The sequence below is a fragment of the Polypterus senegalus genome, chromosome 6 (assembly GCF_016835505.1).
Source record: "Polypterus senegalus isolate Bchr_013 chromosome 6, ASM1683550v1, whole genome shotgun sequence".
Lineage (NCBI taxonomy): Eukaryota > Metazoa > Chordata > Cladistia > Polypteriformes > Polypteridae > Polypterus > Polypterus senegalus.
The window spans coordinates 7,677,666-7,701,977 of record NC_053159.1 but is presented as its reverse complement, the minus strand read 5'-3'; the positions used below and the strand labels follow the sequence as shown (position 1 = coordinate 7,701,977).

General features: G+C 39.7%; 1 protein-coding gene across 6 annotated transcripts in view; it reads right to left on the bottom strand.

Annotated features, from left to right (window-relative positions):
* The window catches only part of LOC120530767 (receptor tyrosine-protein kinase erbB-4-like), a 799,040-nt gene extending 777,110 nt beyond the window's left edge, over positions 1-21,930 (bottom strand). For 3 of the 6 annotated variants that reach the window (XM_039755347.1, XM_039755351.1, XM_039755348.1), the window contains exon 1: positions 21,523-21,930. In XM_039755347.1, the coding sequence (XP_039611281.1) occupies positions 21,523-21,598 (76 nt within the window). In that variant the 5' untranslated portion in view covers positions 21,599-21,930. The remainder of the gene's footprint in view (positions 1-21,522) is intronic. The other 3 variants (XM_039755350.1, XM_039755353.1, XM_039755352.1) reach the window with 1 other exon arrangement.
* Between the last annotated feature and the right edge of the window lie 2,382 nt (positions 21,931-24,312).

Genomic DNA, 24,312 nt, shown 5'->3' with positions numbered 1-24,312 from the left:
TTATATGTGGTAGTTTGAAGTTGCTGGTCAAAATATAACAATATTTTTTATATTTTTTTTAACAACACACAAGAAGAGCTGCAATGTGCTTTAACAGGCCCTGTTTTTTAAAAACGACCCCCCACCCCAGCCTTGACTCCCTAAGAAGACAAGAACAAATCCCCCTAAAAAATACCCTTGCAGGAAAAAAAAATGGAATGTTGGGAAAGGCAATTCAGTGGCCGTACCCCTCTAAGTGCCACTCCTAGAAGGTTATAAATGAAACATTGCAAACATCAGTGTGTGGGGTATTGCTTTAGACTATTTCAAGGTCAGGGATTATGAATATGAGGTTATTTTTGATCCTTTACTAGGGGTCTAGCCCTTTATAGGCCTCTACCAGATGGTGAAAAATGACAAATATTTATTACAATATTTAGATTTTAACCATTTCAATTGAAACACAAGTTTTAATATTTCAAATATATGACACAACTATTCTTGTTTATTAGGCATTTCTACCTCATGAAACAAATTATTACGTTTTTCTTATGAACACCTGGAATTCAGGGGGCTTACATTAATTCACTAATTTATTTTTTATGCTATTTTTTAAATTCTGCAACATCATTTTCTTGTTTTGTGTGGAAGATTTAATTATTTCTTTACCATTTAAATATTACTAACTCTGCTAGTAATGTGAATTTCCCCTTGGGATTAATAAAGTATCTATCTATCTGTCTATCTAGCCGTTGTGGACGCTGGCCCGAACACAGACAGACGGACATCTTATGTTCACCCAACACACTGTTCATTTACAATATTTACAATGTTCGTGCACTCACAAACCCCAGTGCCTCCAGCACCCGGTTCCCCCAATGTCCAGGCCACACACTTCCAGTGCCTTTCTCCTGGCAGCCTCTAGTCCTCCCTCCAGCTCCGTCCTCTTCCACCTGACTTCTGCCGATGACTAGAGGGAGGCGGCCCCTTAAATAGGAACCCGGTTGGGCTCCAGCTGCTTCCCGGCATTCCTCTGTAGCCACGCCCCAGTGTGGCGGAAGTGCCGGCTGTGCACCTGGAAGCCGTCCGGGTGTCCCTTGTCGTCTTCCCCAGCACTTCCTGGTATGGCGGAAGTGCTGGGCTCCCGGGATATTCAGGCTCCCTTTTGGCCACGGGTCCCTATAGGGCTGGGCCTCCAAGCCCTTTACCCGAGGCCCCCAACATAACCAGGACGGACACCCCCTCGCGGTCTGGAGGAGGTACAAGCCCTCCTCCGGTCCTCCTGGGCGTCCCGGCCGGGCTCCAGCCCCGGCCGGGGACCATACCATCTAAGGTTGACAAGTTGAAATCTAAATAATCAATGAAGACCTCGGCATTAACATTTGCAGTGCCTCCATATATTGCTGTGTATTTTGTAACGCATGTAGTAATAAAATGCATTGTAATTGTCTTTCCAACAGATGGTGTATCACAAACATTTGTAGTAATAAAATGTATTGCATTTGTCACTCCAACAGATGGTACATCAAAAATATTTGTGGTCATAAAATGCAAGACATTTATCATTCTAACAAACGGTGTATCACAAACATTTGTAGTAATAAAATGTATTGCATTTGTCACTCCAACAGAAGGTACATATTTGTAGTCATAAAATGCAAGACATTTGTCATTCTAACAAAGATGGCACATCACAAGTGTTTAAAATGAATTGCATTTGTCATTATCACATTCATTTGTAGTAATACATTTTATTACTATAAATGTTTGTGATGCGCCATTTGTTGGAATGACAAATGCAGTGCATACGTCTCTATAATATCAAATTTAATTTGGGATTCGGAAGAGCAGTGTTAATGTTTGTGTTGCATCATCTATTAGAATGACACATGCAATGCATTTTATTAGTAAAATTATCTGTGATGTGCCATCTTTTGGAATGACAGAGACATAGCAACTGGATGGACACAGACAGACAAACAGACATTTATTGACGCGGATGTCAAGTTAAAAAATGTACACATGGTGTAATGTCCAATCCAGGAGCATTTGGTGATTAAGTTAACTGATTTGATAGTTGGAGCATGTTATTTGTTTTAATTATTTCATCAAAGAGTCAGTTATTAAATTTTTCTTCATTAAATATTTTTGTCATATTCAAAAATAACAAGAATAATAGAACGCAGTTACATCCGTTAGTAGAAATTAGACGCCCTTCAATAGCACTTTAAAATCCCATGTAGTTAAAGATAGGCTTGAGGTGTCTCCATATGAAGGTGTATTTCAGACAAAATTAAATCAATCAACATATAAACAAATGAATATGCAAAAACAAAAAGCTCTGTGAACTATGACACTATATAAAACCAATAGCATGTGAGAATAAAACGTGTCATGAAATATGTTTTTGTTTCTTACTTTATGTATTTATTGAATTATTACTACAGTAGTCTAGGTGTTTTACCTGTAAAATCTCGTTAGATGCTGCTCATTATGGGATGAGAATGTGTTACATAAAAGCGCGTTTTCCGTCTGTCAACTACGTGGCAGAGTCGTGTGCTCTGTCTGCAAAAATGCACTATAAATAATATTAGTAAAATGCCGTGGGATGTACAACGCTATATTAAATAAAGTAATAAAGCTAGGGTGACCAGACGTCCCTCTTTAAACCGATTGAAAGTATGTGAAGGACCACTCCCCTCATTTTACAGAGCGAACGAAACTCAAAGAGAGACCCCCAGCCTAACCCGCATTTAGAATTAACTATGATTACTGAGTTACACCCCATTGTGTTACAATGAGAATCTGGTCATTTTAAATCAGTACCGGTTAAATGGACTGTTGCCGATGTCTCAAAATGTAACTGACGCCACTGTTGCACTTTTTTCGGTCGGTTATTTATCGCTGGGTGTTAAGATGCCCTTTAAGATTTTATGAAACGGCACGGTATCACGCACACAGACTGTGAAATCGCACAGATTTTCTCAGTCAACCGGTTATTCAGGCTGCATAAAAATGCGAGTTTGATCGCCCGTGTCGCGTTCAGTACGCCAAGAATTTCCAACGCCCTAAAAGATGCAGGGAGCCGCAGCCAAACCTGGCAGACATTTCGCACAAAGGCGGGGTGACACTATTCACGGGCAATCGGATTGAAAAGTGCAGCACGTGGAGAGGATGCAAAGTCCAAGGGGAGGACCGGCTCTCCAGTATCGCACCGGGGTCCCAAAAACGGCGAAATCACCGCTCCTGCCGTTCAGCAAATATCACTTTTTATATAATATGACCTGACACACGGGATGAAGGAAATAGTCTTTTTTTCCTCAACCTTGAAAATGTCTGCTCAAATAATCTGACGTGCTTCCTTGTCACCGCCAAGCGCAGCATTCCCTAATGATATATTTAGCTCTTGACAAGGGGGCGCGCGCTGAAAGGGAGCATTGTTTGAGAATTAGAGCGAAGGCGCGCGCACACACGCACACCTATACAGTACAGTATATCCAGTCCGGTAAGAGTCGACAGAACGAGGGAGTCAATCAGGAGTCAGCGGAGGCGGCGCTGAGCTGGAAGTCTGAAAGACCCGTCCGAGCATTCAGCTGCCCCGAAAGGAATTCAACCGCAAGATCGCGGGGCGCGCCGCGCCACCCGTTGCCACTTCTCTTTAACCTTAACGCGTACGTGCTTGAAAGGAAAAAAAAATCCTGAGTCAAAAAAAAAAATGTTTAGCAGACATACAGTATAAATCACAATAACTCCGACATGCAAGGAAAGAGTCCGGGACGGGACACAAAGCGGGCCATCACAGCAGGATATTCTAATCTGGACATCTTTGGGGAATACCCAGAGGAGAACTTGAAAACTGCATACAGACATTCACCGTATACAAACTCGTATATTCTTAGTGAATAAATCCACCCATCCATTATGCAACCTGCTAAATTAATTAATTCATTAAATGAACGAATTCATTAATGTGTGTATACTGTATACCGTTTATATAATAAAAGTACAATAAAAGATTTTATTTATATAGCACCTTTACCATTCTTAAAGTGCTTCGTAAATGTTCAAAAAGGGACAAAAACGATAAATAGCATAGAAAAAGATCATATTAGCAGGAAAAAAGAATACAAAAATGTGGAAGAGAGCCATGGGTACATAACGTTTTATCCATCCATCCATCAATCCTTGTCTGCTTATCCGGGGTCGGGTCGCGGCGGCAGCAGCTTGAGCAGAGGGGACCAGACTTCCCTCTCCCCGGCCACTTCTTCTAGCTCTTCCGATAACGTTATATGTATGTACATATGTTTGTATATCTGTGTATCACATATCTAAGTTTGGTTAAGTTAGATAGGTAGACATTAGTTATCCCAGAGGTAGATTTGTTTGCAGTTGGAAAGTATAAAATATAGGACAAGAAAATAGGCCAACAAATGACAAGTGTGATTACAATCGTTACACACACCCATAACATTTCTACAAAATAAAAATAATTAACTCCAAGACAGCATAATAATTAAGCAGAACACAGCAGGATCCCTTCGACTATTTGAATTAATATATGTATACATACATTTCATACATACATATATATTATATAAATATGTATCTGTGGTTATTCATATGTGTGTGTATGTATATATCTTGTCACATATGTGTGCAAGGGAGGCAGCTCAAGGGCTTGAGTAAGTGCAATTCTGAATCAGACCAGGGTGTGACAGAGTGCACGGACTCTTTTTCTCACTTTGCTGCAGACCATCCACAGGAGACTCCACCTGGCCCTGTTGACGTCGCTTCCAGGTCCAAACCTGTGGAGGAAGACCTTGTCGGCTCCGGCCCCTTTGATGTCACATCCGAGCTCGAGCCTATGGCTGAAGACCCTTCTGAGCCTGACCCCTCTGACTTCACTTCCTGTCTTTTCCTTTAAAAGCCTCCACCTTTTCCTTATTCCCTCAGTTCCGTTTTGGACCCATTTTGTGCACATCAGTGCTATCATTTAATTACAGTGGCTGCCCCAAACCTTGCTATGGCTCTTTGTGGAGTTTGTTACAATATATATACAGTACTAAATATATATGCATGTGTGTATCCACATACATACATACACATATATACAAAATATGTGTACTTGGGGATCATCTTCAGGGCTCTAATGACATGAGAATAAGGACAATGGTGAATGTGGAAACATGGTTACATGGACTTCTCCCTTTTATTCCTTTACAGTGAAGGCCTTAAATTCCAGAAGAACCAAGATGTCAGTTACATTCCAAACCAAGAGGTTCCACCTGGCAGCCTCGCACCATCTTTATAAAACAAAGAGATGGGAAGTCAGGGATCACACTCAAATCTGTGTCTGAAGAAGACACTTTTTTCCAACTTCAAAAGCGACGTTTATAAAAAATATTTAAGTTTATTTGATTCTCAACTAGATCGGCTGTGAAGCTGTATAATCTGTTATTTTGCTAGGTTTTTTTTCCTTTGGATACTAAACAGGGGACAGCAGAGGTCCCCAACCCTTTATCTTGTTCCTTTTGTCTCATTACAATATAAAGGCTTGCTGAGATACTCAAGCTTACCACAGAAGGGTTTAGAAAGTGTGTTTAGAAAATGACACATTCAGCTATGTAGTTTCTTCAGAGCTCTCTTAAGGTAAGGATCCCCCAGAATCATAGATTAGTTTCTGGCTCCTTCCCCTTTCCAGGGCACCTACCAGAAATTGACTTGCCTGAGGGGCTCTGATGTCACATTTTTTTGCTCTGTTCTAGAAGTCTCACCTTTTAAACCTCACCAGCTATGCCAGACTGGAAATCAGTGTTCACACTGGAAACCACAAGTGTAGAAGACTGATCCCACACTTAGAAGTGTATTTTGAATTGGGAGTTGTGAAGACTAAACATTTGGTTATCCCAATATTGTTGTTTCATATCACTACACCTTTGTTTGCATCCATTAAATGGGACTACCCTGGTGAGCCCCCAGCCCCATTGTTCAAATTGTATTTATCGCTTGTGTGATAATTGTAATGTGTGCGTGTGTGTATATATATTACACACACACACGTACAAATATATATATATATAAAATGTCTCAGACAGATGTGCTCACAGAGCACCAACAGAACTCTCGCAAGGTAAGCAATACCACTCCGAGTCGAGAGAGGGTGCTGTTTATAACAAATTCTCCTTTTTCATCAGCAGTACTGAAGGACATCAGCGGGGAGACATGTGATTCCAACTCCTTTCCAGCCCGGAAAATCTCACCCCATCTGGAACCCCCGTATATAACAACAAGCCATTCAGTAGAAGGTGGAGTTCACATCTGAAAACACTCACAAGCGAAAACTTTCTGAGCCACAGCAGCCTCAGCCTTTGTCATATTCTTCTTTCCTTTAGTTAATTAAATGGCATTTACCAGGGTGACACTCCATCTCATCTAGTTGCTTTGTCTGTTGTTATTACTATATTATATATATTTTATATTATATATATATATATATATATATATATATATATATATATATATATACATATATACATATATATACATATAATATATATTATTCATATGCAGAGATACACATGTTTTTGTATGTATGTATATACTGTATATATGTATATAAATATAAATGTACACATACTGTATATATGTATATTTATTTAATGCTAATATACATCTATATATACTGTACATAAATACATAGGTATGTGTAAATACAGAGTGCATAGATAGATAGATAGATAGATAGATAGATAGATAGATACTTTATTAATCCCAAGGGGAAATTCACATAATCCAGCAGCAGTATACTGATACAAAAACACAATATTAAATTAAATAGTAATAAAAATGGATGTAGCATAGGCCATATATTGTATATACTGTATATGGCTTTATCATCTTTTCTTGGAGTTTTGAAATATGATGGTTTAACTAGCCCAGATCTTTAAGCTGGCAAACATATTAATTGTTCCACATCTCGTTTTGGGACAGCCAGTTTTACCACTTTCTGAAGTGTTGCAAAATTTCATGATGACAGACAGCCTAGCCCAGTTACCATGAAACAATCTGCACCTCGGCACACTACGTTTTAAAAATATTAGGCAAGAAAATAATAACAGCTTACAAACAAGGAATGTAGGGAGACACCCAGCTGGTCTGCCGAACAATCAGACGAGTGGAATTCCCTTCACTTTAGAAGACACGGACTAGAATATCACTCACGGTATTAGAAGCCACTACATCAAAGGAGTACAAACCGTAGTACATTTGCATTTTGTAAAATTAGATCTGATGTTGGCTTCAACATTCTTCAGTGCTTCTAATGGCACCTTACAAAGGAGATTGCTGTGAAAGGTGCTATATCAAAAGCTAATTGATGGAGTTATGTCTTCTTCAGTGCTGTAAAATTAGATTCAACTAAGTTATATCTCTGTCATTTTGTAAAATTGGGCCTGATTCTCTGTATCCTTCAGAGTTCTAGAAGGTATTTTTGCTATCATGATTGCTGTGCACATCAAAAAAAAATGACTAACTTACAGTATGTCTGTTTCATTTCTACGACAAGATTCAGAGTTTGCTTCAGATAGAAAGGTATAAAAGGCACTATATGATAGATAGATAGATATGAAAGGCACTATACAATAGATAGATAGATAGATAGATAAGAAGGGCACTATATAATAAATATGGCATTATATAAGAGAAAGGTAGTTATGATAGATAGATAAATAAATGATGACTGACTATTGTACTATTATAAATAAATTCCATCCATCCATTGTCTAACCCGCTGAATCCGAATAGGGTCACGGGGGTCTGCTGGAGCCAATCCCAGCCAACACAGGGCACAAGGCAGGAACCAATCCTGGGCAGGGTGCCAACCCACCGCAGGACACACACAAACACACCTACACACCAAGCACACACTAGGGCCAATTTAGAATCGCCAATCCACCTAACCTGCATGTCTTTGGAGTGTGGGAGGAAACCGGAGCGCCCGGAGGAAACCCACGCAGACACAGGGAGAACATGCAAACTGCACGCAGGGAGGACCCGGGAAGTGAACTCGGGTCTCCTATCTGCGAGGCAACAGCGCTACCACTGCGCCACCGTGCCGCCTATAAATAAATTGACCTGGCATATACAGGTGTACACAGTATACTGTATATATGCAGATAGATAGATAGATAGATAGATAGATAGATAGATAGATAGATAGATAGATAGATAGATAGACAGATAATGAAAGGCACCATATTAATACTTATTTCTGTAAGGCACTATCTGATGCTAGGTCTACCACTACAAATTCGGCCACTGAAGACAAGGATGTATCTGAAGTCTCCCTAACGTGACGCCATGTCTGTCAATTACTCTTAAAGGGGTCTCGGTCCAAACTCCCATTTTCTCTGAGTTCAGACATTTCTTCCATTGTTGACTTTAACTGTAATTCCACATAACGACGCCCCTCACTTAATTTTCTAAAAGTGTGTCCCCTTTGATGTGGTGAGGCGAATGACACGATATATGAAAGCCAATAATCTTAGAATGGAGAAGCAGCAGGTTCCTTTCCTTTCCTCTCCGAGCAGATATTGATATAACACTCACACACAGTGTAATCCTCGCCAGTGTACTTCTGACAAAAACATCTCAAATTGTTTGTCTCTTATGCAAGACAAAAGCTGAGATTACAACTGGAATTTTTATTCTGATCACACAAGTCATCAAAATGAGGTGCATTGCTCAGATTCTTAAGAAAATTAGCATCTCAAATATTCTGCTTTGCCTGAAAACAAAGCGTGCCTAATAATATGAACAGGGGATTGTCTCACTCCCGCTTCTTAATTTGTTTCATCTAAAAGCAATTCACTCAACATCTTGTCACCCTCTGGCAGCCTCGGTTAACTTCTCTGCACTTAATTTCTCATTTGGACTTATGCAAACCCCTTGCAGGCGTTTGCTCATCGGGAATATTATATGATACAGAAGTGGGGAGTTTGGCTGTTGAACTGATTAAATGTTTTGTAATCTATTAACTAATTATCTGCGGCAATAATGAGACCTCACAGAAAGATGAATGTCAACAACCACCGAGCCAGTGGGTCTTCCAACCCAGTCACCGGCAACAGATGTTTGAAACATTCAGCGCTTGTGACCATGGAATAGAAAGGAGGAGAGGAGAGGAGCTCTGAAGACACGTGTGGGAGGAACACTTCAGTGTGCGTGAGGATGGCAGCAGAAATAAGAAGAAAACACAACATGAAATATTGCAGGGAAAGTAATTGCCCATTTATATTTTGTGGAATAATTTTTAATTATTTTGTAACCTTGTGTGCCTAATGGTATTCTTGCACGTTTCAAATGGCATTGTTTATATTGTCCAACAGTGGCATGGTGGACAGTGGTGGTGCTGCAGCCTTGCAGTAAGGAGACCAGAATTTGGGCTGCCCTGCATGGAGTTTGCATGTTCTCCCCGTGTCCATGTGGGTTTCCTCAGGGTGTTTCAGTTTACCCACAAAAGTCCAGAGACATGCCGGTTAGGTGACATATTGGCTTTAGCATATGTGTGTGTGTTCACCCAGGTGTCCGGTCTGGGGATTGTGCCTTGTGCTTACTGTGACAGGCTGCAGCCCATGCGACTTACCAAATGGCAAGTCTGAGGTTCTCGATTCTCTCTCAGAAAAGAGTGGATTGCTCTATCCAGGTGAGGGGGGGAAAAACAACTGCCCTGAGCGGAGGACTTCAAGTATCTGGGGGTCTTGTTTATGAGTGATGGAAGTAGGGAACATGAGTTCAACAAGGGGATTGGAGCGGCGATCACTGTTCTGCAACCGTTGTTCCTGTCCATGGTGGTGAAGCAGGAGCCGAGTCTAAAGATGAAGTGCATCCCTGTCCTCTCCTGAGCTGTGTCATCACATGAATGAGATCACAAGGACACACAGCAGAAATGAGGTTTCTTAATAGGTCGTCTGGGTGGTGAGAAGCTCATTGACTCAGCAGAGCCTCAGAGTAGAGACGTTGCTCCTTAGGATCGAGAGGAGACAGTTGTGATGGTTTGGCTCCAGGGGGGGACTGCACCAGGGGATGCTGGAAGGATTACATCGCTCGGCTTAATTGGGAACATCTGAGAATTCCCCAGAAAGCCCTGGAATCTATAAATGGGGACAGGGAAGTCTGAGCTGACCTGCTTGGACTTCCACCACCATGACCCTCACCAGAATATGGAGTTTTGGAACATGAAAAACAGAAGAGGGTGTAGAATCACAGGGTATTATTTTGTAAAAGGGTTGACTACCCACCTTTAGAAGTCTTTATTATCTGAAAACACTCTTTACGGGTGAGCAGTAATTAGTGTAATGGCTGAACTACGCAAACCTGAGGGGCCAAACAGAACATCGGCTTTACCAACACAGAGGGGGCTAACAACGGAAAGGAAATGAAATCAAATTTATTTCTAATATTAAGACTACACCAGACTGCTGAGTGCATTTATTTTCCTAAAATAGGTGCCCACTATAAGGGAAACAGCATCTCCTTCGCTGGCAATTCGTCCAAGTGAAGAGTTTTAATTAGATATTATTCATTTAAGGGTTTGTTGTTTTTTTTTTGTTTTTTTTTTTAAAAAAACGCCCACCACTTCTCTTATGCAACAAGGAAACCCTGAGAAATCCTCTTGTTTGCCAAAATGTTCCCTTGTCTTTGCTAAACTCCTCCATCCAGCTCCAGAATTCTTCAGTTTTCTTTGTTGGAATCTGAACGAAAAAAAATCAAGAGTGATAATGTTATTAAAACTAAATCTGAAACGCCACAGCAGGTGAACCCCGCCCATCCAGGCCATGAAGGTTTAGGGCGGAGCTTTCCAAATGTTAGATCGGATCCCCCTTGGGGGCGTCACGATGTCACAAAAGTAACGGTGTCACTCAGGGGTTCACAAGTGCCGGCTGGGTGGCTCCATGTGGTTTTTGGTTTACATCCTAACCCATTTCTTCTTTTAATTGAACTCCTCGATGTTAGTTAAGTGAGTGCTTATTTGCTCCGAGAAAATCTTCTACTGGTATGGATTTGGAGAAAACCATTTTAACGGCATGCTAAAATTATGCGAAACGTATTTAAGCAAAAAAACACGTGCACAGGAAACAGTAAAATTTGATTTTGTGTATTAGAGTCTTAAAAGTAACGTCACGGTGTATGGACAAGCAATAAGAAATGGTACGAAGCAAAAAATAGAAAATAAGAAGAATATTTGATTATGGGCAGTGACTTTGCGGCCTCATCACCAATCGTGCATTCATGTTTGCTCACTGACTTCATCGTTATGTTTACCGACATCGCCGTCATAGACCTGATCACCAACTGATGTCTCCATCTATGCTGACCAAGTTTAATGTTAAATTTACAGAGGACACAATAACAGTAGGCCTGATCACCAATTGGGGTCTCCTTTCCAGGTTCATCATTAAATTTACCAATAACAGCACATTTGTAGGCCTGATCACCAACTCAAGTCTTCATCGATGCACACAAAATTCCTCACGATCGAGATCACAATCGTCGTAGGTCTGATTACCAACTCATGTCTTTATCTGGGATCACCAGCTTCACTATTAAATTCACAGAGGACACCACCATTGTAGGTCTTGGGATTAATAAAGTATCTATCTATCTACTCAACAGCTCATGTCTCTGTCGATGCTCACCAACTTCCTCAACTGAGGTCACAGTCATTGTAGGCCTGATTGCCAACTCATGTCTGTCTCTATAATACATTCACCATTCATCTTTAAATTTATAAAGGACACCGCCATCGAAGGTCTGATCACCAACTCATGCCTTTTTCTACATTCGCCAACTTCATCATTACATTTCAGAGGACACCACCTTAGGCATGATCACCAATCAGTGTCTCCTTTCCAACTTGATCATTAAAATCTGATCACCAACTAACTCACGTCTTTATCGATTCTCACCAACTTCCTCATTAAGCTTACTGAGAACACAATCGTCGTAGGTCCGATTACCAACTCATGTCTTTCTCTACGTTCACCAACTTCATCATTACATTTCAGAGGACACCACCTTAGGCATGATCACCAATTTGCAGAGGGCACCACCATCGTAGGAATGATCACCAACTCATGTCAACATCAGTTCTCACAATTGTTATAGGTCTGATTGCCAATTCCTGTCTTTCTCTACATTCGCTGACTTCATCATTACATTTCCGAGGTAACCACCTTAGGACTGATCACCAATCTGTATCTCCTTTCCAACTTATAGTCCTGATTACCAACTCATGTCTTTCTTTGCATTCATCAACTTCATCGTTAAATTAACTGTGGACACCATCATCATAAGTCTGATCAACAGCTTGTATCTTCATTGATGCTCAACACTTCATTATTAAATTTACAGAAGACACCACCATTGTGGGCCTGTTGAAAAGCTCACATCCACATCGATGTTCACAATCATCATAGGCCTGATTGCCAACTCCTGTCTTTCCCTATGTTTGCCAACTTCATTGTTAAATTTCAGAGGACACCATCTTAGACATGATCACCAACTGCTGCCTCCTGCCCAACTTCATTGTTAAATTTGCAGTGGACACCACCATCATAGGCCTGAGCACCAGCTCATGTTTTTATCTGGGATCACCAGCTTCAATATTAAATTTACAGAGGATTCCACCATTGTAGGCCTGCTCAAAAGCACATGTCTTCATCGATTCTCACCAACTTCCTCATTAAGCATACTGAGAACACATTATAGGCCTGATTGCCAACTCCTATCTTTCTCTATGTTCACCAAATTCATAGTTAAATTTACCGAGGATATCACCATCGACGGCATAATCACCAACTGATGTCTCTACCTATGCTCACCAACCAACCAACCATTTTCCAACCCGCTGAATCAGAACACAGGGTCACGGGGGTCTGCTGGATCCAATCCCAGCCAACACAGGGCACAAGGTAGGAACCAATCCTGGGCAGGGTGCCAACCCACCGCATCCTATGCTCACCAACTTCATTATTAAATTTAGAGGAACCAGAGGTCTCTCTGTAGTTGTCAGAAAAAAAAAATCAGCTCATACAAATCTGGGGAAAATTTGCAAATTCCACATAGACAGTTAAAAGTTTGGGATCTGAACCCAGGTTCCTCAAGCCCATAACACAGATGCATTAACCATGGTACCACTTTCAAAACTCTACTGCTGAAAGAACTGTTATGCCATGACACAAAGCTATTATAGTCACGTGTTAGGCAGAGTCCCAGCAAAACAAAATACCTGGCTGGGATGCCAGTTCACCTCATGGTGCACCTAGCTAATGTTTAAGTCACCAGCAACCAATGAGAGTTCATCATTGAATAGTGGGAAGAAATTCTTATACACACCCATGGCAAATGTACCAACTCCACTCTTTTAGTGACCAGACGTGGGTGATAGCTGCATTTACCACCATGCCAACATGCAACTCATTTACAAGCTGGCATTTCAAAAAGCCAATTAGACAAACATATAACTATTCATCAAATTATAATGATTTTTCAAAAGAAGTCATTTTCTGCAGCATCCGGCACATGGTGGGGAACCATCCTGGAGGGGACGCCGTTCCATTACAGGGGGGCATTCAGTTAATTTTTAATTACCAGTAAAACCTGAAATGTAAAAGCCTGGCGCTTTCAGAGAAAACTTTCCCCACAAGGACCCAAGTCCACATAGGCTGGGATTTGAACCCAGCTCCATGGAATGATAAGACTTCCATAGGAACCACAGCAAAAAGGATGTTTATGTCTCGGACTAAGCTTTACAGATGATAAGTTCTATTTGCTTGTTAAAAGAAAAACAAATTTAAAATTTTTTCAATGAACTTCAACAAAACGGATGGCTTTGTCTACGAATAGGATTTAGGACTTCAATCATTTTCCACCTTTTTAATTTTTCTGGAGCGGTGTGGCTTGAGATACTGTAAATTATTGAGACAGGAGCCCTTTTAAATTTTTCAACAGAGGCCAATTCATGGTGGTATTTTACATATAAATGTATTTAACAGTAGAAATACAAGCCGGGAAGGAAGGTACAGAATGTTGCAGTGTTTTCATTATACTTGTTGAAATAATGAAAACCCTTAAAATAGCAAATTGAATTTACTGTTTACTATGTGGCGCAGAACGCTCCTTTTACTAAATTGGCATGCATAACAATGTGCAGCAAGTGGCCTGAAATAAGTTGTGCATTGGTAGACGGGTAATGTGGCTTAGCGGCAAAGGCATGTGGACCAACAGATCACAAGATTTTCAGTTGAAAGTCCACCTCCATGAGCTACTCATTATAAAAATGTAATTGCAGTATATTATACACGTATGGGGGGGCACAGTCTCATGGAACCAAGAGCCAGCGTTCAAATCTTGCACCTGACCATTTTTTGTGTGCTCAAATGTCAAGTGGCATTATTGTTATACCATCCATACATCATAGTGCAACATACGGTGGCATGAAATAACATTCCCCAGGACCGCAGTGCAATACATGCATATACAGATGACAAGAGCAAGAAGAGTAAAGAACTTTACTATACATCTTATTAAAGGATAAGCGTCCATGTGCCCGTCTAGTTGCCATAACTCTATCACTCCAGAAGATGGTGCAACACAAACATTTCAATTATTAAAAAGAATTGCATTTGTCATTCCAACAGATGGCACATTACAAACATTAACACTGCTTTTATGAACACCTTACCAAACAGCATATGACATATTCATTGCATTTGTGATTCCAACAGATGGTGCATCACAAGCATCAACACTGCTTTTAGGAACCCCATACCAAATAGCATATTCAGAGACACATATGTATTGCACTGGTCATTCCAACAGATTGCGAATCACAAATATTAACACTGCTATTACAAATCCCATGCAAAAGCCATATAACAGAGACATACACATTGCATTTGTCTTTCCTAGACATGGCGCATGAGCAACATTAAGATTGCTTTTACTAATCTAATATCAAAAGGCATACAACAGAGACATATGCATTGCATTTGTCATTCCAACAGATGGCGCATCACAAACACTATCACTGCTTTTACCAATTTCATACCAAACAGGATGTTAACGCCAAGAACTATGTTGACTCCTATGTTGTTAGTAAATAGATAAATGAATAAATAATGGGTAAATGTCTAGATAGTAATACTTTAAAATAGATAGTAATAAATTAATAACAACTAAGGAAAAAGACACCAGTTGTAAGAGTTGTATACTACCTGAGCTAGCATTGGCCTACACTCTAGGATAACCAGTGGTCTTTTGTTGTCTGTGTGAGGGGTCCTCGTGACAGACCAGTGTCCCATTCAAGGTTGTCTCTGTCTGATCAGTATAACACGGTTTAATGACACGCCATTCCGAATTCACATACCTTTAGGTCTGCGCAGTCTGTAAACACTACTGAGGTTAATACATCCTAGTAAACCACAATTATGGCTATAAGAGTCTTTTAGGGTAGGACAGGGGCTTTCATTTCTTTACTGTTAAAAGGTGCTATGTTTAATAAGCAACCAGCAGGCAGAGCATACTGTATATATTATTTATTAATAATGGTCTGTGTAAATATTAAAGTAGCAGCAGTCTAAAGATGGCTACATAAATACTACATCATATGCATAAAGCTACAATAGAACTTCAGGAGGCACAATCAGAGTGGCTTTTAGAGGAACGACTGACTAGAATGGAGCACATTTACCTGAACAACTTGACCACTTTGGCCTTGGAAAGACCCTCACAGAACTGCATGGAAGGCAGTTTAGTTTACATTAAGTGCCAATCATGCCAACAAGAATTAACTAAGATAGTCCCGGTGTTCCAACAGGCCTCAACACATACTGTACATAAGATGACAGGAGATTCCAAAGCACATGTATTTCAATTAAAGGGGGTGGCGGGCTGCAGCCAGTCCAGCCAGCTCAAAATGGGGCGCCAGTCTATCATAGCTAAGCAGGTTTATACTAAGCTGCATACAACTATCACACATCAATTACTTTTACATTTTAAATCATCTGAAAAACGTAAAAATAATAAACATCTCTAAATAAAGGAGTAAAAATTGTATTTTTTTTCTCTTTAAATATTGTACTAGTATACATAAACTGACCTGGCGTATACAGGTGTACACAGTATGTACAGTATATGCAAATATACATGCATACAAATATATGATAGATAGATAGAACTTTGTTTGTCCCCAAGAGGAAATGTGGCTTTTTACAAAAGCTCTATCAATAAATAGATAAACGAAAAGTTAGATAATTGAACACACACACACACAATATTGTCTGAAAATGCACAAGAATGACTACAAATGAAGAAAATGTAAAAGGAAAGATAGCATTCTGACTTGGTGGTCCCATCGAGGGACTATACAGCCGTACTGCTGTTGGTATAAAGGACCCCAGTCATGTTTCTTGAAACAATTCTATTGAATGATTTGTTGGCTGAATGTCTTTAGTGCTAGTGTGTCAGAGAGAGGATGTGCAGCATATGTTGTCAAACACGAGCAGAGGACACTTAGGTCTGATTACCCATTGATGTCTTCATCTATTCTCACTAACTTCATCATTAGGTGTACCGAGGATACAACTATTGTAGACTTGATCAAAAACTGATGACCCCATTTATGCTCACCAACTTCTACAGGTGCGCAGTGCAGTCCAATGTCACTTGTTGCTTTTCTGCACTTGTTGGCATGGCACCTTCTCAGCCCAGAGTCTCAGGGCCTTACACAGTTTGTGAAGTCAGCTCCATGTATTATTGGCACCTGGGTACCTTTTGTTCAGGAGATAAATATATAGTGCATGTATAATATATATATAACAAAGAAGGATATATAGGCACATTGAAATGGCCCTTCATTGCCACCATCTATAAACAGATAAATACATGTGTATACATTTACGGACACACGCACACACTATATTATATATATATATATATATATATATATATATATATATATATATATATATATATATATATATATATATATATATATATATATATATATATATATATACACACACACACACACACACTCTCTCTCTCAGAAACCTTGGATGTGCATATGTGTACAGGGTAGTCATACTTTGATTTGGTCAAACATGACTATTTAAACTGATATACCATGTGTAACTTGCAATGCACTTTATTCCCAAATTTTACACGTTATGTCTTACATCAGGCTCTCAATGTACAGTAAAAGTATCAATACAAAAAAAAAAATGCACTAAAGTTCCTTCCAGGTAGAATTCCAATTGAAGGTCAGAAGACTTTCCAAACGTTTTCTTGGTCTATCACGGTGAGAACCAAACTGCTGTGCAGTCTGCTCATTTTCAAACAGGTCACATTGGCCCTGCGACGTTATACACACGTGCCACAGTCATGTTAAGAGTCCCTTGAGTTTTGTAGCATGTTGGTTTTGAAAATGACTGGAAACACATGTAAAGACAGTCAGGTTGTATGCTATGACTGTGATGATAAATGTTTCCTTTACCTCTGATACTCCTTTTTATTGTAGGTTACGGTTTAATTGGAATTGTGTCACCATTTCTGTCCTCCTAACTGACACATATTGTTGCTACCAAGAAATAAAAGGCACTCAAGGAAAGCGTTAATATGTAATTAATATTTTCTGCATACAAATGAAACAGCTTTGCCAATAACCAATAAACATAAAAACAATCAAATCGGATGAATTATCAGCTTAATGTGTTCGCATAAGAAGAGTAAAAGCTGCATTAAAGCATTAAAAGCTGGGCCTCCGCTAAATGAAAAAGAGCAGCACATGAATATCATTTTGAAACAATGGTAATTTTATTAAATCACAAACTAATAGGCTTATGTACAATTAGTTATGAGGGAAAAAAACAGGAAGACAGGAGGCAAGTACTTGTAGTTTATAACAAAATGCCATCTGAACCTGAACTATAAAGATACGAGTAACAGAAACAGAAGGACTAACACCATGTCAGCAACATATTGCAAAAATGAGCCAGTAATGTTGTATATTCAGATTATGTGACGCCAAAATAACCATAATGAGAAGTGTCAAATTATCACACAACCGCAAAGGAAAATACGAGGGCCAATAATGCGCCACTGAATTAACAGACGCTCCTATATGTGGTGCCCCAAATGGTCATACTTAGAAAGGAGTCAAGAAATTCAAAAAGCAAAAATCCAGCAGCTGAATCAGGGAATTTTAACCAGTCCACAAAGAGATAAAAAGATAAACAGAGCTGTGACATTTTACTTAAGAACAGCTGAAAATGAAAAGAAAATTCATAATAGCATATTTTGAGATTTAAGATACACTATTTACTAGCTCCTTCTATCTATTTTCTATATAGTGCCTTTCAGATCTATCTACTCATCTTCCTATCGATATTTTGTCTTTTATCTGTCCATCTAACAGTGAGCTTTTCAAAATAATCTAACATTTTCTTATTCACCTATAATTTAATGATTATAGTGCATTTCATTTCTTTCCTATTATATACTGCCACTCATATCTACCTGCTCATCTAACTATATTCACATAGTGCGTTTCTTATTTATCTAAGGTGCCAGTTTTCTTTATTAACCTGTATAATAATTTAAGGAATACAATGCATTTCATTTCTTATCTCTTACAGTATATAGTGCCTTTAATTTCTACTAATCATTTAACTATATTCACATACTGAATGTAGAGCCTTTCTTATTTATATAACACACCAGCTTTCTTATGTCTATTTTAATGAAAATAGTGCATTTCATGCCTTATCTATTATATAGTGCCGTTCATATCTATTTGCCATCTAACTATACCCCGTCCAGTGAAGGCAGTGCTCTTCATATTTATTTAACATGTTAGCTTTTTTATTTGCCTATTTATTCATTTAATATATACAACATATTTAATTTCTTATCTATCTGCTCTATCATGTACCTTTCATATATATCTTTTAATTATTTATCATTAATTAAATAGTACCTTTCTATCTCTCTCTCTATTAATCGGTCTACTCCTACCGTGTACCTTTCATATATATCTGTAGTTCGTTTCAGATACATCTATAATTATTTAAATAGTGATTTTCTAGTGACTATCTTTGTATTTTAATATTAATACCCAATGCAGACAGGAATCTTGAATTGCAATGCATTTTAATTTTAGCAAAGGACAAGCCCCGAGTGCTCTATATAAATACATGAATCTGGATTCTGGTTAATTACATTTAAAATGACCAACGCTCTCTTGATGCACCCAAACAAACATGTAAAGGTGTGTAAGATGATCGCTGTCGCTCTGATCTCTGCGAGTCCCCAGACTTGTTTTCCGGACACTTCCCAGTTGTCACCTTACACTTCCAAGGCGCCTTTATAGCCGAACTTGAACTTGGGCCGCCCCGGCACGCATACGGACACCGACGCGGGGGCGCGCTCGTTCGCTCGCGCTGTAAACCCAAACGAGACAGCGCCGCACTCAATGCCGTCGTTTTCTTGTTCTAGATTTCCAATATTCGGTCATTGTCAGATTCTGCACGTCTCCCAGCATACCTCGACAGCGATTATCCTGACAGGTTTAATGCGATCATCAGGGATCCTAATACAAACCCTGGCTACCATCCACTGGCCAAACTAGGAAGGAAAACTCGGCATTTCGAGAAGCCAAATCCGGAGAAGCAGCGTCCCCAATGGGATGTCTAATACAAATTCCAGTGTTCTCATTTCTAGACACTCGCTGGTCTCGCTTGCTTCGAAAAGAAAATGGAAATTTTAAAGCCACATAAATAAAGCGCAACAAGAAAAAAATCATCGAACAAGGCTGCTTTCAGATATTGTTGTCTTTTTCAGACAAAAGCGCGAGCCAGCCAATAAACGCGGCAGCCTTTCAACTTGCAAAATTCTTTTAATTTCAGCCAGTGAACTTCTACTCGTCTTCTCTTCCATAGTCTGAATTTAGTCGCACGTAGTTACGCCGGCTCATCCCCTTTTAGTTCAGGAATGGCAATAAAATGGGGGTTCAAAGTAACCCCCCGGTCTCCACGCACGCGCCCGTAAACAAGCACCCACCACCATAACCACTCCACGCGCGTACGTGAAGTCCGAGCTCGTCATCATTAAAGGAGATGAGCAGAACGCTTGTGAGGTACGGAGGATGGGGGTGTGGGGGAATTGGCGGACAGTTTCATGGGAAAGGGGCGCGAGTGGAACGGGCGCCGTGCATTCCTGGCGCGAGAGGCACTGAAGTGGTGACTGGGTGGTCGAGTTATTGTGAACGAGAAAAGGAAGCGGTGGGTTGGAGGCAAATCGACACCAAATATCACATTTGACAGGTGCATAGCGCACCTAACGTACTGCACCTCTAATAGTAACAATAATAATAATAATAATAATAATAATAATTTATACTCGTTCGTAACGTGATAGCACAGCGTCCGTGACTTGTAATGAAGGCTGTCATTGAGAAGATCGCCGTTTCGCAAAGGTTGCTTGTGTTGCCAAGGGCGCGCGTGAAGTGCGCGTTTTTGTTTTGTTTTTTTGGTTAGTAATCCGCCAAGTAAAACCCGCACGCGAAAGAAAAAAAAGCGACATATTTTTTAATCAAAATATACGGTCGCAAAATTAAAAATCGGATCTGGCTAGAAACCGAGACAAGACAGCGACGTAAAGGGTATTGAAACAACGTCGCGAAATATTGTGTGGGTTTTCGAGTACCTACGAAATTGTCGCTCAAGTATTACGGCCGTTGTTTGCTTTTGATGACAGATCTGTCACTTTCTTCGTACTCCGAGGGAACGGGGACTTCGATGTGGTCTTCACAATGCGATTCACTTTTTACTTTTTTTTTTCCAAAAGTATTGAGCTCACTCACGTCTTGCAACACGCCGACTTTTTCCATGCATGCAAGAGCAAAATAACCTAAAGTTATACATGGAAACGAGTACACTTGACTGTTGAACATGTCAAATTGATATTATTCTGTTGTCATACACTGCACACGACTGAACCAGCTACACGTGTCTTCTTGAATCAAACATTCAAATCGTAAATGCCGCACCTGAAAGAATGTCACGCACGACTTAAGCTTATGTGGCCAATGATTAGAAAATTTAAAAAAAATAATAAAATAAAAGATCAAAATGCAGCAAAAGAAAAAACTCAAAATACAACAGTCTCAGACGGAGGTACACGATCTGACAACTGCCAGGCTTCTTTATGGTCTCATCAAGTCACTGCAGGAAAGTTTATAAACCCAACAAAACAGTCGCTCGGGCTGCCAACCGAACAAAAAAGGCAGGTGAATCAAAAGCCGCAACATTAAAAAAAAAAAGAAATTGACAAGAACCACTGGGCATCGTGCCCAAAAAACAAAACATAACAAACAAACAAGCAAGCAATCCATTCGGCAAAGAAACCAGCATTTCTTCCCAGCTTTTCCACTCAATGAGAAACTTCGCAAAACCAAAAGGATAATAGCAAGAAGCTCCCACCCACCTGATTGTGAAGTGCTCAATTCTATGGCCACAGCATTCAACACAAAGCCGATAAAGCTCAGAGTGGATAACTTCATTTTGGGGAAGTTAATTCCTTTTTTTTCACATGTCCAGCAACATATCCTTCTCCAGAGGGAAATCGTATATATGTCAACCTCTTGTTTATGGATTTATTGACTTATTGTAATTTTTGCTGTTTCTCCAGGTGTGCTTTACCCTCTTGCTTTACACAGTGCTCCTTAAGTTTAGATAGTTTTGTAGTTTAGTTTCCACGCTGCGATCTGTCGCTCGTCCTCATTGTACTGGTAGGCTCATTCCATTACTCTCTGCTGAGTTCAGCACGCAGCAACTGCTCGTGCAGTTTGGGCCCCGCCTCCCCGCGATTCTAGCCACGCCCGCCAAAGGGGATTGGCTGCAAGGTAGGTTGGCGCAGGCTTCAGCCGTCTTTCCTCCTCCCAGCTCTTTTATTATTGGCGTCTCCAAACTGCCAAAAAAATCCGGGCTCTGATTGCTTGTAAACACCTGTCATACATACGGGTGTGAGTGCGCAGCACTGATTGACGGCTCGCATTAGCCTGCGATTGCTGGAAGGGGCTCCTGTGCTTTGGCTAGTAATTTTCATTAAAACTTGAAATGCTGCAGTGAGGATCATGACAACCCTGACTCATTATCCGTGCCTCTCATGCCCGCTAACCACTGTGCACCTGCTGGGCATCACTAGCGTTCTGCTCAGGTTTGTGCCCAACATAGGCGCGGAGCTCTATTGTTTCAAAAACGGTAGAAGTGCGCAGGTTAAGGCCATGATTTGTCGCTTCAGATAACCCCGGCATCTGAGGGGCTTCAAGTGCACAGTAAAACAAAGTCAACGAAATTTATATCCGCGTGTATGTGAGTGTGTGTGCGTGTATGTAGTTTGAATTTTCTTAACATAGGAAAGGAACGGCCGTACTGTAAACCACTGCTTTTTAACGTTGTAGCGTTTTCAAATTATCTGAACTTTCAAAGTAATTGTCAGAAATAATGAAATGTTTTAAACTGCTGGAGCTTACTGCTAGTGATGTGTACATTTGTTGATAAAAACGTAAAAGCTTAAAAACTGCAGGGAAACATTTACAGTAAAAACCAAAACATTTTTCAGACCACTCCAGTTCAATTTCCTTCATTATTTTTTCCTATAGGGTTTGAAGGTGGAAAGAACAATTTTATATTGAAAAGGTGCTTATCTACCAATGAATCGTATATAGCGCCTTTCATACCTATCGATCTACCTGTCTAGCTAATGAGGAATCTAACAGCATCTTTCATATTACCTGTCAATATCTTATATAGTGCCTTTCATATATATTGATCATATAGCATCTTTCATATTTATCAATATATCTATGTATCTTATATAGTGCCTTTAACATTATATATTTATTCATTTTCCTATAAGCAGGGTTTCAGGGCAGCGACAGCATATAAGGCCTTATCTACCTGTTAGGCTCTTCCTTTGTTATGTTTCTATCTGCCATATAGTGCCTTTCGTATTTATCTATTACATGGCGTCTTTACTGTCTGTTTTCGTATATTGTATTCCTTATCTATCTATTATATAACGCCTTTCACATCTATCTATCTATCTATCTATCTATCTATCTATCTATCTATCTATCTATCTATCTATCTATCATATAGTGCCTTTCACATCTATCTACCTAGCTATCTATTACATAGATAGATATGAAAGGCACTGTCTATCTATCCATCCATCCATTGTCTAACCCGCTGAATCCAAACACAGGGTCACGGGGGTCTGCTGAAGCCAATCCCAGCCAACACATCTATCTATTTTATATTTTATATCTATAAATGTATTTGTTTCTTATATAGTGCCTTTCATTTCTATCTATTATTTATCACTTTTCATATCTAGTAATTTATCTATATAACTTGTATAGTGCATTTCTTTTCTATCTTTTACATAGAACATTTTATATCTATAAGTTTATTTATGTTCCTTAAATAGTGGCTTTTATTTCTATATTTCTGTTTACCTATTATGTAGCACATTTTAGATGTATACATTTTTGTATGTCTTAAACAATGCCTATAATTTCTATCATTTATATAACACTTCACATCTATCAGTTTATGTATATATCTTATATACTGTAGTGGTTTTCATATTTATCAATACATATGCATCTTATGTACTGTAGTGCATCACACTATCTATCTGTCTATCATATAGTGCCTTTCATATCTATCTATCTATCATGTAGTGCCTTTCACTCTATCTATCATATAGTGCCTTTCATATCTATCTATCTATCTATCTATCTATCTATCTATCTATCTATCTCTTATATAGTGCCTTTCACACCTATCTCTGTCCCGTATGGTGATTTTCATGTCCATCTATCTATCATGTGTCTTTTTTTGGTGTGCTTTTTATTTGTTTTGGCTCACTTGTTGCTGACGCTCCCTCATATCTGTCTGGTTTTGGGTTCAATGCCCCAGCTGCCTGCTCACCGTGTGGACTTTGCGTCTTATCTCAGTGTCCCTGAGAGGCTCTTTACACTGCAGGTCGATGGCTCTCGATGCCCTCTTGTGCGCTCGGTGACCCGCCTCCGGTTTTATTTTTCCTGATTGGCCCCTTGCACCAGTCCTTTCCCCGGCCTTCTGTCAGGCTGTACCTTAAGTTGCGTTTCCTGAAAGTAAATGAAGAGCCCATCCAAGCCTGATTGTGCCAGCACAGCCCTCGAAGGGTGCGTTTGGTTTATTGAACACAAGTGGGCAGCCTGGTGGT